The following is a 17,576-nucleotide window of genomic DNA, read 5'->3' as shown; positions in this document are numbered from 1 at the left end:
TATAACAACAAAATAAACATATTGAACATGTGGCTAAAGGAGGAAAACGGAAAGTACATAATTTAAATAGAACTTTACCTTTTTGTTTTTCTAAAGAAGAGCAACAACATGTGTTGTTCCCTTGTCGTTTTTCTATTCTATTCACTTGAGTACTCAACATAAAAGTCCTCTAAGTTGGCCACACCACACTCGAAGAATAATAGCTCTATTCTACTGCTAGATAGAAGATACAACAAGGAAAAAAAATAAGTTCAAACAACACACTATTTATTAGTATTTTTGGATTGTTTAATGTTCAACATTGAATCAAATTCAAGTAGAATATTAGAGGAGAATATTGAGAGAGAGTAAAGCGGGCTGTTTTGGATTAGTATACGTGTGAGAATGAGAGAAAGTTAATTTTATGAGAGTTGCATGTGTAGTTTTGTATTTTAGATGAATGAATTCAAAATTCAAACGACAAAGTTTACCACTAAAGTAACCTATACACACATGCACAAAACTTCCAACCATGATAGCACAAAACTAGGACCACTAAATCACCTCATTGCCGGCCACCTTTGTGTGCATGTGGAGGAGTTTAACTCTTCCTTAGCTTGATCCAGCCTCTCTCAAATGAGCTTAAACTTCAAGTTATGGACCGGGTAACTAAGGTCCATTGACATTAAACTAATAATATTAACTTTAATCTAAGTCCAATAATTTATTTAGTCCAATTAAATAAACATACACCCAAAAACTAATTAATTCAATCAATTAATTAAGCCAAACTCAATAAAGTAATCCAATTAATTTAAAGGTGTTAAGTCCAAAATTAATTAACCATCCATCAAATAATTTTTTCAATAAATGATCAAGTCATTTATATTATTATTGAATTAATTTAATCCAATTAAATTAATTTTTTTCTTCTATAACTAATTCCACTAATTCGATAATGAATTATGTGTCACTTTTTAGGTGTCCAATACAATCAATTAATTAAATTTAATTTAATTATTTATTATTAATTAACCATTAATAAAAAAAAATATCTGTCATCTTGGGTGGTCGTCTGGCAACGGTCCGTGACACTAGAGACTAGATGAATGTTGGCATGAACATTTAGGCTTTCGAGTACCATACTGGTATGGGTCTTCCACCATCCATCTCCCAGTCTTAGTTTAGGGCATTAAATTGGGCGTCGATTTCCATTCTGACTGGACAACTATGTTCAATGAGTCGAGATGTGTTTGTGCTATTGATTGACACAGGAAGCCATTCCCTACTCAACCAATCATTACAGCCACAGACTCTAAGAGCTCAAACCATCTCAGAGCGCATAAGAGACTCAACTGTCAAATACTTATAGGTGTGGATTCTATCTTGGAACCCACCATCCTAATTACATATTCCAATTGCACAGGAAAAAACTTATAATAACCACATCCGTGATACGGTCATCTTTTAGCTAGATCCAAGTTACAACCATTGTATGCATGTGATTGCCATAGTTTCTCAAGTTCAATGACAAATACCGTATTATCGGAGTGAGGAGGTTCAATCACACCAACCAAACTTCAAAGGCTTCTGTATGATGGCTCCCGCGAGACAGTTCAGCCAACTTAACAATCTAGTCAACCACCCACTAACATTGCATAGACGTTCAACGTCTATCGACAATGAAACACGGTATTCATCCAATCGATGCAATGTTTAGTGCAAGCCTCAATAGGACTCTCGATGCTCGGTGTTGAGGTCTTCAACTTAGAATGTTTCAGACTCAACCCTTAAAAGTTGATTTAAGCTGTTATCCAATGTGCAGCGGAATTACATGGGTTGCATGTCTGGTTTGAGGACTTTGTTGTAATGTTAAGCATATAACAATAAGGGAAAATAGCATTTTTAGTCCCATAAGTCCTATGTCACTTTTGGTACCATTAATTACGGGATTAGCACGTTTAGTTCCATAACTTACAAAATTTAATACTTTTGATCCTCATGCACTTTTACATCTACAATTTAACGATGTAGGTCACGTGCCAAGCACGTAGCTGTTAAGTATTTTTTATTTTAGAAAAAATTGACCCTTTTTTCAATAGTAGCATATGAGGGTTGCATTTGGCCTACTTGATTCACTTTTGAAAGACATGATTCTTTGTGTTGTTTCTGGTTTGCTTCAACTTATAGAAATATGAGAAGGATGAGATTCAATTTTTGTGAGAGAAGAGAGAAATCGTTATATTTTTTGGCTAATTTCCTTCGAGATTTATTTTTTTCTCCTCAAATGTAGTTAAATTTTTTCAAAAATGGTCCCAAGCTAGAAAACAAACCAATTTCATCTCCAGTCAAAAATACTTAACGATCACATGCTAGACACGTTCTTTACACTGTTAACTTGTAGACAAAAAAAAATTGATGAGGACCAGAAGTGCTAATTTTTATAAGTTACGGTACTAAGAATGTTAATCCCATAATGAATGGGACCAAAAGCGAAAAGAAACTATATAACTTATGGGACCAAAAATATTATTTTTTCTAAAAATAATTAGTAAGCACAACAAATAATAATTAGTGAGCACAACGAATACGATTGCCAAATAATGAATACTTACTTTATTCATTCATAAATAATATTACAATTACATTAAAATTTTCAAAACAGATTACATAGAGGTCAATCTAATTAACTTTATAATCATCTATTCTAACAATCTTCCACTTGACCCTAAAGTCAATCACTCATGTTTCTCAAATCCATCTTCCCATGATGTCGAGTATAAGCAATCTGTGACACCAGCTTGGTCAATGGATCTGCTGTATTTTCTCCAGATGCGACTATGTCCATCCGAACATCACCTCTTCCCACCATCTCTCTAAGCAGATGGTAGAGTCTAAGAATGTGCTAATAAGATCTGGGTTCATTCGCTTGCGCTATAGCCCCATTGTTATCACAGAAGATAACTACTGGCTCAAAAATATTAGGGACTGTACCCAACTCTTTGTTGTAGTTTAAAAGATTAGTTAAGAAAAAAATGACAATTGATTACTTAAAAGTATAGTAAACATAATAGAAAAATAAAAATTTGAAGTTTTATGCAGTTACAAATAAATAAAACAAATAAAATAAGCTGCTAAAAGTTTTGATTCCTTTTATATTTTTTGTACAAATCATTCATAAAAAAATAAATTCAAAATTACTATTCAACAGCGTTTCATAAATATAGATTAACTTAAAGCCTAAAATCAACTTCGAACAACTTGTCAAAAAAGTAATAACCCAAATCAAATAGGTTGTAACTAAATTTTGTATTATTTTAACTTAATATTAACTCTTTCCAAAAAAAATAGAAAAAAAAATAGAGAATAGGAAAAAAAGTATTGAAATAACTGACAATAATAAAAATTGTTGAGATTGTAAAACAGATAATAAAAAAAACTTTGAAAAGAAGAAAGAATAATGTCACGTGGCAAATAGATTAGCAATAAAAAATCATACCCAATAAAAAGAACTTAGTGAGAGGATGTTTGGTGAAAAGAGTACAATATTAAAATGATGATCTGCCGACTACCACCAATACCAAAGCAATCGTACATGAACGTGATCATGTAAGCTGTGACTCAATCACAAGAATCTGATTGGATTTGACGAACACCCATTCAAATAGTGGGCATGTGAGGTGGGGTCGTGCCGCAGCATGGCCTAGTTGCCGGTGGTGATGGATGGGACCACCTGGAGGAAGAGGATGAAACTGTTTGGGATAAGATACTTACCTATATTAAATAAATCGTCAACAAAACCACATATAATTATAAATCATGCAAAAATACCCTCTTCGTCAAAAAAAAAATAGAGAGTTGTCTACACGCGCAGGACATGCGAATGGGATAACTTTTTGATACATTTTCAGCATTTATCCTCTTGAAATAGACAAAATTGCCCCTATCAATTTTATTTTTGGTTAATTCTTTATATTTTTAATATTTCTTTTGAAGAAAATACTAAAAAAACTAGTATTCATCAATATTTATATATAAAAATTATTATTACATCAAACTAAATTATTATACATATTTTACATGTGAATAATATTATTTATAATTTTTTAAAATTAAAATTCATGAATTTATTTCTAAATAGTATTAGTCAATTTAATTTTTGTGTTGGATACATTTTGAATTTATATTATTTATATAAAATGTAGTAAATAAAGTTTAATTTTTTAATATATTATATTTAGGCATAAAAATACATAATTAAATTAATTCATTATATTAAATTATACAAAATAAAAAAAAATACAACAATAATAAAATAAATAGAAAACTAATCATCTCCACCAGCCCACCCCGCACATTCCCAGCCCAGCCACCATCCCCGCCTGCATCTCCCCCCTCCTGCGCTCGTGTCTCCTGTCTCTCGCCTCCTTCACTTCCACTAGCGCCTCCACCGCATACCATCTAGGTGGGTTGGGCGCGCCATCATGGCGTCGTTGCCCAGATTTAGGCGGGGACTAGCGTTGTCGCCCTCCCAAATTTGGGACGATGTCGTCGTTGCCCACCCAGATCTGTGGCGACGTCTCGATCGCCCAACATAAATGGGGGCGAAGGCGAGGTTGCCCCCATCGGGTGTGATAGTGAGCTCGCCATCGGCACCTCCACTACATACATATGTATATAATATGATTATATTAAATATTTGTTTATATTATATATATTATAATATAATATTTTTGTTTATATTAACCATGTATATAATACATAAATGTAAAGAATATATTTTTCAAATTACTTAAGATGTAGGCCATTCACTTTTATCTAAAAAAAATCAATGGCTTATAAAACAACGCAATAATAGGAAAATTCGTTGTGGCTAACTTAATTGTGGAAAATGTCATCAGCGTATTTTCAGTATTAAGTTACCTAGCTCTATTAGTACGTGTGCATTGTATAGACTGTGGCGTATCTCTTGACTTGTTGAGGGAGACACTTAATGAGGAACACTGTTGTACTATATTTTTCTTTTTTAATGAAAATTACATTTACTCAAAAAAAATTAAAAAATAACAGGAAAATCATAAAAAAAAAATAACGTGGTTAAAGACAATTGACAAAAAAAGTATGTGTGCAATATTTCAAAAAACAAAGGGGTTTTCTGCATATATTTTCAACACGAGATGTTTAGGAGATTTTATGCAATTTTCCCTTGGCATATTTTTTCTGATTTCCTTGTCCTTTCTTTTCTTTACTGAAAGTAAGGGGAAAAAAAGTGAGAAAACTGCGGAAAACCCCAAGAATTGAAGGAAAATTTGATCCAAAAAATTGGACTTGAAAATAGTGGAAGAGATAAAAAATTGATTAATGACATGAAATTTTGAGCGCCAAGATGTACTATACTATATTGCATTAGATTAATTATGCTAAAATTTAAAAAATTGGTTCATTCATAAATAATATTGCGTAATGAGTTGAGCATATATATATATATATATATATATATATTTATAGACATATAAAACAGTTCTAATCTAATAAGAAAATAGAGTTTAATTAGGAAAACAATAAACTATGTGGGGAAATCTAATTATTATAAAATACTGACCAATGTAAGAACTATTATAAATATTTCAATCGAATTATACGTTGTTAATATTATTTACATAATACTCCTTCTCTCCTGCATGACACATTCTTCTCTCCCAGGAGGGTTTCTAATACTTCCCTAGGTTCCCTTTGAGGTGTGTAGCAATCTTATCATGAGGACGAGGCTCACCAACTCTGAATTTACACCTACATATCTTATTAGCCCGGCATCAAACTTTTTGACCTGCAGCTGAATGTAAAATACGTACTGGAAAAAATAACAAAATACAAAATAATTGAATACTAGATAAATAAACAAAAGCATCAATCATACAAGATGGTACATACATATCCTATAGCTATAACCTGGCAAGATATCCGCTCCCAAGCATTCATCTCTACCTCCTCATTATGCAGGGAAAACATCGAGAAAAACAGAAAATTTTATAATTGCTAAAAGCACTGCCCTATAATACACTTAAACAATGAAACAAGTTGTTTCTAATCTATATCCACTTATCTTTGTGGAGAACTCGAGAGAACCTTCACACAACAAGGTCATCCGGGTGATCGTACACAACCTCCAGGTAGAAGAAACTTGAACTTCTCTGCGTTCTCGATCAAGTAAGCAGGAATATGGACAGCAGAAGCTGACCGTGGAATTGATCCCATCTTTTTTATCAAGTCCTTGAAAGAATACTCCTCGGGTAACATGTCAAACAGATCATCTCCCCGACAGATTAGGTTCTGAATTCTAGAATACTTCAAAAAGTCTCTATGTCTCACTCGGTCTGCATGACTATATGCAGTCATTTTAAATACAAATTCTTTCAGATAGCGGAAGCAAAAGCTACAGTGCCAACCTGCATCTGACAGAATAACATCAGTTTGGCGTGAATGTCGATATTGGGTCCACTGACTGTAGATGTGGGTGGTAGCACGCCAACTGCTATAGTCCACAGGAAACTCGAAGGAGTACATATAATGTCGCAGTTCAAGATGGAGCACAGGTGGCACCCCATCACACCACTGCAACAGTTTCACAGTATGTGGACTCGGTATTTCATCAGTATCCGACATAATGAGGAGGTCGCCAACAGATATGCCCGCACGACGAAGCAACCCATTCATAGCTATACGATGCTCTGCTTCAAGTTTAAAAGGGTCCTCATGTGACCCATATGATGCAATACGGCCCGGAAATATGCCATGAAAAATTTTGTTTTCAGCAAAAGCATATCTGTCGCGGTTTTCAGCAAAGTAGAGGGGTTTCGGGATACCTGTGAAAGTCGTGTTGGCTTCCAAGATAACAAACTTAGTCACGTAAGGATGGAGTTCCTTCCACCTTATCTCTAGCATGTCTAACTCGTTGCTGAATATAATTCCATCAAACACGCGACGTGGTTCAGATCGTAAGGACCAACCATGGAGACGACAAAGGTAGTCCATAGAAACATTCTCTGCATAGTAATGTGGTAAATGCTGAAATGGGGGTGGAGGCCTGTCCCAAATAGGGCGGAAAAAATAGGAGATCTTCTGACGATAGGTGAAAACTCCAATGATACAAATTGGTCCAAGTATTAATAATAAAATAAAAAGGAGTTTTCTAGGAGGGCGCCTAGAGGTGAGACGGAGAGGTCTTGGGGCCATGCTATGAGAAGCATTGATCAGGATGAACAGACATGTAATCACCAACGATCATGTTCTGCATAATTAAGGACGCAGATGAAACAAGGCAATCAAGAAATGCAGTTCATTTCAGTATTTAAAAGGAGGTTAAATCATAAACTTGAACCACTTAATATTTCTGACAGGACATTCATAAAGCTAAAGGTGCAAGACTAACGGCAAATACTTCTTCACGGAACTTAGACATCTATTGATTAAGCAAAAACATAAAAGTGAGATATAGACAGCCCCAATCATGAGGCAGATCTGAATCAGAATCAAGTATGGAAAAATATAGAGTTTGGATCAAGTCAACTTTTCTTCATGGAGAAGTAGAGTACTTTATATCAAAAACACAAATCAGCAAAGAACTAGGAAGAGAATCAAAAACCTGAAACCATACTAATACTTTGTGCGCTCAACTGAAGATCCAACATAGAACAGTTATTTAAATTAAATCCAAAGCTTCAATATTTCTGCTTAGAACAAAAGCATTTAAGAAAATAGGCATTTCGAGATGAGAACACTAAAAATGAAGGCATTGCATAAATCAATTTTTTCATGATGAGAACACTAAAAATGAAGGCATTGCATAAATCAATTTTTTCATTGTATTAAAAGGCCTGCGGAACTTGAAGGAGGACAAAAGTTCATGGAACTTGGAATGCCCTTATCATAAGTTCTCTAGGCAAATCAACCAAATCAACCACACAAATGCTTCTCACGCTTTCTACTTGGCTAAAGTTGTTACAAGAAGTTCTTTGATTCTGTTGTTTTTCTAGGTTCCCCCTTTACACACCAAAGATGATGAAGTATGAAGGCTAAGTCTGCATCAAAAGAATGGGTTATACAAGTATTGAAGAACCTTTTCGACCAGGAAAGTCAAAAAATGATGAATGCCTAGGACCACTATTCCTTATGCATAGCAGCTCACTATGCTGAACTGTGCAATTCCTACCTTCAAAAACTCTTGGAGTCTGCATATAAAATGCATTTTCAAGTAATGATAGGAACTCCAACTTAAGAACTATGATTGTCAACATTTTCACATCAAGTAATCCAGCTCCTAACACCAATATGATAGTATATCATAAAAGTTCGAACACAAAAATTAAATATTACTATTGTCCATAGAGTCAACACACGACACCCGGTGATCATGTTGCCAACATTTGACATGGAGAGAGATTATAAGAGTCCTTAAGTCGTCACATACGTGTAGAAGAATATCTAGCACAAATGCTGCTAAAGGCTACATGACAAATAAATTCCCGGCCTTCCACTTTGATTTTATTGCCTGCTACAGTTGAAAAATTTTGCATTGAAAACAAGCATGGCTAAATACATGAGTTGTCTCTAAATGAATCTATATCCAAAACATAGTTGTTATTGGGACCTTGTTACAGGAATCTAGTACATTGAACATATTTAATTTCAAATGCAATCTCCAAAAGTTGTAAGTAGCTCACACCATTCAGGGACTACACTTACATCATGGGTAAAGAACCACAGATTCCACCATGAACTTATTCAAGAGGCCTACTTAAAAAGATAATTAACAAAGAAAACTTCATGAAAGAATATTAATAAAACCTAGGGAGATATAGACAGAAGTCCTGGAATCATTAATTGTGCGTGTACATCAAGGATTATCAAAAACAAAAAATTGGTATTCAAGTCAACCTGTTTCTAGACAGATACCAAAAGCCATATGTCGAAGATGTTAGTAATATGACTCAACTTTTGTTTAAAATAGGGTCATTTCTTAGGAGGGGCAATTGTTAGGGATCCAAATGATTAATTGATGAGTGCTACTGCTTAAGGATCAGTAAGCCTCAAGTCAAGTCAACAGCAACTGCCTTATTAATACTTCTCTAGAGTTAACTACATGGAAAAAATGCATTTACAAGCAGATTGGAATACAAGTTAAAACAGGAAAACATAAGAGCAAAAGAATAGTTGAACCTAGACACTAGAGCTAATTTTTCCCTCATGATTGTATCCACTCACATTCAGATAAATCCAATCTTCCCTTTCAAGATTCAACTCGATCTCTGTAGCTACAAAAAGTATGACATGTCGAAGCAGATAATTCACTGGTATGAACCATCAGTTGCCAAGATACTATCTGTTTTTCCCAAAACTTGTTTTTACAACTTCGAAATGAGAGATTGTTCAGAGACAAAAACTAAGAACAAGATGAATCTATGGTTACTAAACTCAGATCCATTCAACCAACAATGCTTTTATCAACCTAACATTAAGAATTCTTTCGTTTGCATTACATTCTATAATTAAGAATCAATGGTGAACTTCATAAATCTGAGATATATAGAACTTTAGATTTCCCCTTCTGAATGATCTTCATTCCAGTTATCCACCTATCTTTCTTTCCGTTTCCCCCAATTTAAGAGTTTCCTATTCTTACTATTCATGTCATAAGCAGTCCACTATCCTTCTCCATTTTCCTAAAATTGGTGATCTTGCCACCTATTCAGCCAGAAAACTGTACTGAATATAAATCCTCGCAGATTCTACAAACACCAAGTTGGTAACATCTGTGTAATTCTGACATAAGATACATTTATCATATATCTACCCTGTATCCCCAAGAGCTGTTTCATGTCAATTAGAGTGTACAGAGCTACCCAAGTAGGAAATTTGTTATCTTTGTACAAATAAACACAACCTTTAACTCAAGAACTGAAAACATTATGATTTAGTGCAACCCCTTTCTAAAACGTCAGCAATCTCTTAGCTTTAAGCACAATAACTGCAACGTAATCATACAAATACAATACTATAATTACAGTAGATTAGCAGGTAATTAAATGCATACTACCAAATTAAACAAATGCTTTGTAAGAGACGATTTAACGAAATACCACACATGGCATGGATTCAAATTGCTCAACACTTTTAATCATCAATTTCCATATCTGAATCTCTTGTACTGGAAGACTAAGCTGAAACCCCACAAAACGCCGACTCCAGAATACAGTTATAAAAATCCAACTTCTTAACTAACCCTAAATAAAATTTCAGAAAGTATTACCTAAAAATACATGAAAAATAAATAAAAACAGGAGCCCAGATAATCAACCACTGTAGTTACTAATTAACATGAGAAAATTAAAAGAAGGGATAATAAGCAAAAAGTCAACGGGTAGCTCCAATCAGGTTTCAAACATCAGATTTTCACCAAAGGACTAGTAAATTCGAAAATCTTGCGCATAAATACAGCATAGCTGGATCGTATACCTTTCATTGCGATTCCATATACGTGTATTTATACATAATATACCTGCAACTCTTGTACATGCAGCGTATGTATTTATGGAAATGAAGAAACTGGAAATACTTCGAGGTGAGAGAAAGTCGTTTCGAATGGAAAGAGGGGAGATTGGGATTCTCTATGGAGTCCATGTGGTTCCACATCGCTTTTCCCTTCAAATAATTATTGATTCAGAGCAAGGATCCGAGTACAAGTAATTTAATTAGTTTTTGCTTTGTCTTAGGGAAGAAAATTGATTTTTTAATAAAAAATAATTAAAAATTTGAAGTAATCACTAATTACAATGCATAAGACAAAATATATATATATATACATAACAAATTATTTATAATTTATGCAAAGAAATCTTGGACTCTTTTCATAAATTGATAATCATATATCAATTTAAAGTCTAAGAAAATAAATAAATAGATGAATATATATATATATATATCTGTACTGTATAAAAAGAAAAGACATTTTTCTCTCATATACTATATAAAAATTTACTTAGTATTTCTAACATTAATTTGAGGATTTAATACCTGTAATTTTAAATTAAACGCTATAATTTATTGTACGCCTTCGACGTATGACTCGATCTTCTCCTTGAGGAACTTGGTGAAGAGAATTCATTTGGTCTTCTTCTCTTGTTTTAGTTTGCGTTCTCTATATGTATGTGTGAGTGTCTTAGATGAACTTCAAGGACTCCTTTATATAGGTGTCAGAGAGGTGGAGTTTTTATGTATTTGCACACCTTTAGTATTATCTCTCTATAATTTAATTTAAAGAGATAAGTACATTCAGTATTTGAATAACATGATTGACTAATTTAACATTATCTCCTTAACATTTATATATTTTAAAGAGATAAATATAAAAATTATTTATCTTGATTTGATTGGAGCATACATGTCGTTGCTCTAAGTGTCATTGTCTGATTGGCTTGAATCTTTGACTGCAAAATATAATTTGACTGGTTAAGTCACTTTAACTATAACTTTGTCGGTCACTAATATGATGATAAGATATATATATATATAAATACCAATTAACTTGAAATTAATTTAGTAAATTCCAAAATACAAATAGAAAAGGTAATACAATTGATAATTAATAAGTTATTTGGCATTTTTTTGATTATTTAATTGGGTGCAAAATTAATTTGAATATACTCCTTAATTTTCACATCGCTTTTTGTTCTTCCATTTTTTTTAAAAGTAATTTCTCATAACTTTTTTATATTTTTTATTTAATTATTAATATATTTTGTAAAGTTAAAAAATAACTATCACACATTTGAATGTGACACATATACTAGTTAAAAAAATCAGTACAAGCTTGAGAAATTAAATAGCAATAAAAGTGATAAATAAAATATCAAACGAGATCATATCCCACTCTAATCGGACTATTCATGTACTTGTACACGAACTCGTTGATGCAAAATCAAGGGTAAATACCTTTTTGAAAATAGTTCGTACGCAAAAGTACACTTTTTATGTATTTTTATCTTAAACACTACGTTAAAATATGTTGTGATATATTAAGTAGCATGATTATCAATCAATATCTTGTCTAAAGTATTAAATATCAAGAAACTAAAACATACCTTGTGAGTATAGGCTACTTGCATTTATATAATTATTTCACTTAAAATGAGTAAATCTTCAAAAAACCAGTCAATGAGTATTAAAATTTGAGGATCGAATTCTTTCAATTGGAGGGGAGGGGAGAATGTAATGCCCGTCACCTATTATATTAAATATTACGACGTATTATCTTTAATAAATTAGTTTATTATCACCTATACTATATATTCTTTTTAACATATTTATTGGTTGAGAATTATCTACAAAAAGTTTATTTAAGTTAATTAAGAATAAAGGAGAAATTCTATGAAATTTGATTATTTAACTTGTAAGAATTAGAAAAACTCAAATTGGCTAGAAAATAATTTATATTTTATAGGGTATGATTCAAATGTTAAAACTTTAAGTGATTAAATTGAAGTGATCTAAAATATTTGGGGTTAAATCATATAGGTTTTAAAGGTAAAGGATCAAGTTGTAATTCCTGCAAAACTTATCAAAATTAGAAACAAAAAGAAAGAAGAAAAAGAAAATAGAGAATGGTTTTTACGAGGGTGGCTAAAATATTTATCATGTCTAAAAGTCATAACAAATGATTTGATTATGATTCTTAATCATGCCAAATAATTTTTTTGGGTAAATTACATTTTGTCATTCGATTTATGTCCGTTTTTGCACTTTGGCATCTAAACTTTTTTTAGTATCAACTTACCATCTCAACTTTGTAAAATTTACACTTTGTCATATATGACTGATTTTCTGTTGATTTTTCTGCTGAAAAAATATCACATGATGTGCATATATGAAAATCACATCACACAATCATTAAAGATCACATGTATGTGATGTTTTTTCGATAAAAAAAATTTGGTGAAAAACAGCTGTAAACGATATAGTGTAAAATTTCGTAAAATTGAGATGATAAGTTGACACAAAAAAAAGGATTTAAATATCAGTGTAAAAACGGGCATAATTCAAATGACAAAATATAGTTAACCCTAATTTTTTTATGATAAAAAAGTTAGTTTTTTTCATTAATTTTATTTAACCGTAGTTAATAATAGTCATTTATCATGGTTTTTAACCATGAACACTAATTTTGTAGCCAATAGTAATTTTTTTCCTAGCATATGTCGCATTTCCAAATGTGTCATCCATGCTTGTCATCAAATAAATATGTAAACACCACTTCATTTGGAAGTTGAAGAGCAAATGAAACCCCAATTTCGTGCTCTCCTCAGCCGCGGTCAAGAGGTATCCTTGTACCCTTCTTTTCCTTTCCTTATTGTGGTATTAATCTATACTAATTAGACTAATTATATGTTTAGTTAATTACCTTTAATCAATTGGTAATTCATTTCTAATAACTCACTGTAGTTAACTAATTCTGTAATAAGTCAATGACTATTACATTGTTAGGTATATTTACATTAATTCTGTAATAAGTCAAGATGAGACGTTTGACTTATTCCAGTGTCGATAGCTGGATCAAGACAACTTTAGAGGGCGTGCATGACAGCCTTACCAATGATCTTGCATGCTGAGTGGTGCTTGTGGGAGAGCGAGTTGGCTTTAGAAGGCATGATTAGTGGATCAACAACATGGGAGGGGCATTGAGGTGCCCTTGAAGCAATCTTGTCGTGGTACGGTTGATTTGACTCCAGCAGGGAGAGTCATGTTTGTAAATGTTAATTTTATTGTATCTGTAAATCAAAATATAAATAAATTATTACAAATAAAAATATTTATATTAAAATATCAAAGTGGGTACAGTCTCTATTCTATCTTTTGATTCTTCTCTTCCAAAGTAGTATTTATAAAACTTTGACAAATGCAAAGGGTAATCTTCACGTAGATCTCTTTTGAAATTTTTATAATGTTAATTCGAGGGCTCACGTTTGTAGTCCCGAATTAAAACGTTATAGTCTTGACTTGAAATTTGATGACTTGAAATCAACCATTTATACTTAGAACTAATTTAGTAGATTTTAAAATATAAATAGGAAATAGACTACAATTAACAATTAATATATTATTTGACATTTGTCATTATTTAATTTAGAGCAAAATTAATTTGCCTATAGTGTACCCTTCAAAAGAACCATTGTCTCCTCCATTATCAAAACTAGTCATTTTCCACGTCTTTAGCTCAGGTATTCAGAAGTCCAATAGCACCACGCTAGTCGAATAATCTTTTTGAAAATTCTAAACTTATTGAAGGACTAACATACAAAATAAGGTTAACACTTCCATGTTTAAGACAATAAAAATTTGATAAGCTATATGAAGGGAACTTAAGTCAAAAAAACGTGAGATGGGGTAAAATAAATCATGCAATTCAAAGGCAGAGTGTCGGAGATGTGGAAAATAGTATGGGAACTTGCGAGACAAGTGCTAAAAGTAGAGAGAGCTCTGAAGTCAATTGGAGAAAGTAAGGATATTTCCGAAATCTTTAGGATGTCATTATTTAGGGATAAAGTTTATCTTACTGTTGGACACGTCGTCCAGACAGAAGAGATCCTATCAGATCAACAATAAATCTAGTAATGTTACTTACTTGCATGTTTGACTATCTGAATTCAAATGGCACCACTATCCCTATTAGCACCCTTTTGGTGTGAGATGGCCTAAATGTGTATAATGCGGCCAACGTGTTATCTAAGGTGATGAGTCTTGGGTTTACTCATATGGGCTACCTCGTCGACAGGTGGTAGAATCTGAGCTAGCTGTCCTGACACCCCTTCAATCTATTAAGAACGCATGGAGCAGAACTGGGGCTTGTTGGAGTTGAGTGAATGGGTCTGACTCTTTTCTTGAATGTGAGCCAAATTTATCTTTTGGGCTTCAGAAATAGTCTCGTCGGTATCATCAAATATGTTAAAACAAACTTGCATATTTGATGTAGGCTGTTGATTATGCTAAACTAATTTTGCTGCATTGACATGATCAACAATGTACATGATTGTTAAAATATTTGCTTAAAAGAATTACTATCTTAATATTTTTAATTGTTAAAGATTTTAGCAGTGAAAATCTCACTTCAAAAACACATTAAAAATATATATATATTCAGACGACCACTTCCTATTCAATTGGATGAATTAAAGTATAGCAGCATACTTCAAACAAGATAAATATATGAAGTGGATTTTGCAGCCAGTGTCCTCAGTTTGTCACTTCGTTGCGCTTCACTTTTGCGCTCAATGCGGTGTTGGGTCGTGTGCATTTTTTAGTTGGTTGAACCCTTTGTCTGCATCATCATTCCCTATATTTAGATGAGAACTGGACCCCGTAATGTCTACCTAAATTTGATTCGGAAGCGGCCTTAAATATTGAGTTCCTCCGTTTTTATTTCTTCTTTCTTTTTTTTAAAAAAATATCATTTATCACTGTTTTGAGAAAAATGAACAATTTACCTCCTCTACAAAATAAAAAAATAATTTATCCCCTATTTTATCAGAAATATAGCAAAATACCTCCCTAAATCCAGCGATGCACTACACGAGCCCCATGTACATCTAAACATAATTTTGGTAAATTGTAAAAAAAAAAAAATTGTATTTTAAAAACTCAACAAAAAGTCCCTGTTGTTTTAAAAATAGATAAAATACCCCCCCCCTATATTTTTTTAATTCAACACACATTTTCTTTTTTATTTTGAAGTGTAACAACGTTAAATCTTTACATCGTCTGACCATTATGTCCCTATATAAGTATATTATATATAAATAATTAAAAATTATAAAAAAAATAAATTATTTTTTATGTATATAATTTTTTTTTTTAAAAAAGAAAACCTTACTCCCACCTCAACCCCCGCTGCTTACCCCCATTCCCACCACCACCCCCGCTATCCCCAATCTAGCGACATCGCCCAGCAACAAGAAAGTGACAAAATGCTGTCGCTACCAGATCTGGCGACATTGACGTCGCCCAAATAGAATAAAGACATTTTCTAATCATCAAAAGAAAGAATTTCGAGAGATGAGGTGATAGACATTCTAATATCTACGGTCTTTCCTTACTTTCCATGGACTTTACTTTCCAAGTAGGCAAGAAGGGCTCGCTTGCTAATAAGTAAAATATCTGGCCGTGATTCTGGCTTCATGCACGAGTTGCAGCCTGCAATACGAACTGAAGATGGGTTTTTGGGGTCAAGCTACCGCTACATCCATTTCATTAGGAATTGATGATCTTTTAACAATACCCTCGAAAAGATAACTAGTTCAAAATGTTGAACAAAGTTTGATTACTGATACCTAATTGATAACGAACTTGAATGGCTTTTTTAAGTCCAATTCCATATTTTTTTTAGTGCGAGTTTTTTTAATTAATTAATCATTAAATATATATTTTAATTAGTTAAAAGTAATTTTAGATATTTATTATAATTATTAGATATGGGAAAAAAGAAGAGACGAGTCTCCAAACTCTGATCAGAAATTTAAAACTCTAAAATTAAATACTCTAAATAATGAAGGAGATCCTCAGGATTATGAAGAGGAGGAAAAATTACAAGAATATAAAGTTCTTGCAGAAAAGGAAGAAAATCAGGCACCCAAAACCTTCTCCCCCCTTTTTTCGGCAAGCCCTCGGAAGCCTTCATGTGTTGAAGCTGAGGCATTTCCACTTGTAATTTCTTTCTTTTCCCTTAGTTATAAAACTTTCAGTTGGCATAAGAAGAAACCACCTGTGAGTTCTCTTATTTAAATTTTTGCATTCGTTATTTCCATTCTTGTTTCTGTTTTTGTTAGCCTAATGCAAGGCTAAGTTGCTGCTGCTGAATTATCCAAGTATAACAGAGATAGCATGGCTATATAGATGTGTATATATATATATATAAAGAGTATTTTTCATTACTGATAAACATAAGGAGAAATTGAGGAAACTTAATGATAAGGCTCTCTGGGTCGTCGGTTTAAATTATGGGTATGAATGAGGTCGGCCTTGCCATTGCTGCCCGGTTTTGCCAATTTTTGGCGTTGATTTTGGGCTTTAGTGTGGTATTTTCTTTCTTTTCCCTTAGTTATAAAAACTTTCATTTGGCATAAGAAGAAAAAAAAAAAAGAAAAAACAAAGAGTATTTTTCATTACTGATAAACATAAGGAGAAATTGAGGGAACTTAATGATAAGGCTCTCTGGGTCGTCGGTTTAAATTATAGGTATGAATGAGGTCAGCCTTGCCATTGCTGCCCGATTTTGCCAATTTTTGGCGTTGATTTTGGGCTTTAGTGTGGTATTTTCTGACCAAAATTCATACCTATTAGTTTAAACCTACGTAAAAGGTTCCCAACTTAGTCTTTCGACAACATGGCTCTGATACCAAATTTAAATCCTCTAAATAATGAAGGAGATCCTCAGGATTATGAAGACGAATTTATGGAGGAAATTAACAAAATAGAAAAATTCGCTAGGAAGCCAATGCAAACCAAATTTTATTATCCTAGGCCAACACCCCAAGATGTCCTTATGAAGAACA

At 32.7% G+C, this 17,576-nt stretch overlaps 1 protein-coding gene across 3 annotated transcripts; it reads right to left on the bottom strand.

Moving 5' to 3' along the window:
- On the bottom strand, positions 5,841-10,679 carry LOC105162132 (beta-1,4-mannosyl-glycoprotein 4-beta-N-acetylglucosaminyltransferase). 3 transcript variants are annotated; one of them, XM_011080090.2, is made up of 2 exons: positions 10,535-10,679; positions 5,841-7,267 (listed from the first exon to the last, which is right to left on the bottom strand). In XM_011080090.2, the coding sequence occupies exon 2, from the start codon at positions 7,210-7,212 to the stop codon at positions 6,121-6,123; it is 1,092 nt and encodes a 363-aa protein (XP_011078392.1). In that variant the 5' UTR covers positions 7,213-7,267; positions 10,535-10,679; the 3' UTR covers positions 5,841-6,120. The 3 variants fall into 3 exon arrangements, with proteins under 3 accessions (XP_011078392.1, XP_011078391.1, XP_011078393.1); XM_011080089.2 differs by having other exon boundaries at positions 10,492-10,677; XM_011080091.2 differs by lacking the exon at positions 10,535-10,679 and adding an exon at positions 10,116-10,461.

Source organism: Sesamum indicum, linkage group LG5 (assembly GCF_000512975.1).
Source record: "Sesamum indicum cultivar Zhongzhi No. 13 linkage group LG5, S_indicum_v1.0, whole genome shotgun sequence".
Lineage (NCBI taxonomy): Eukaryota > Viridiplantae > Streptophyta > Magnoliopsida > Lamiales > Pedaliaceae > Sesamum > Sesamum indicum.
The sequence above is the reverse complement of the archived record's forward strand: the minus strand, read 5'-3'. Positions and strand labels throughout refer to the sequence as shown.

Excerpts from the sequence above, each read along its gene's own strand:
- LOC105162132 (XM_011080090.2), bottom strand. The coding sequence starts at position 7,212 with ATGGCCCCAAGACCTCTCCGTCTCACCTCTAGGCGCCCTCCTAGAAAA.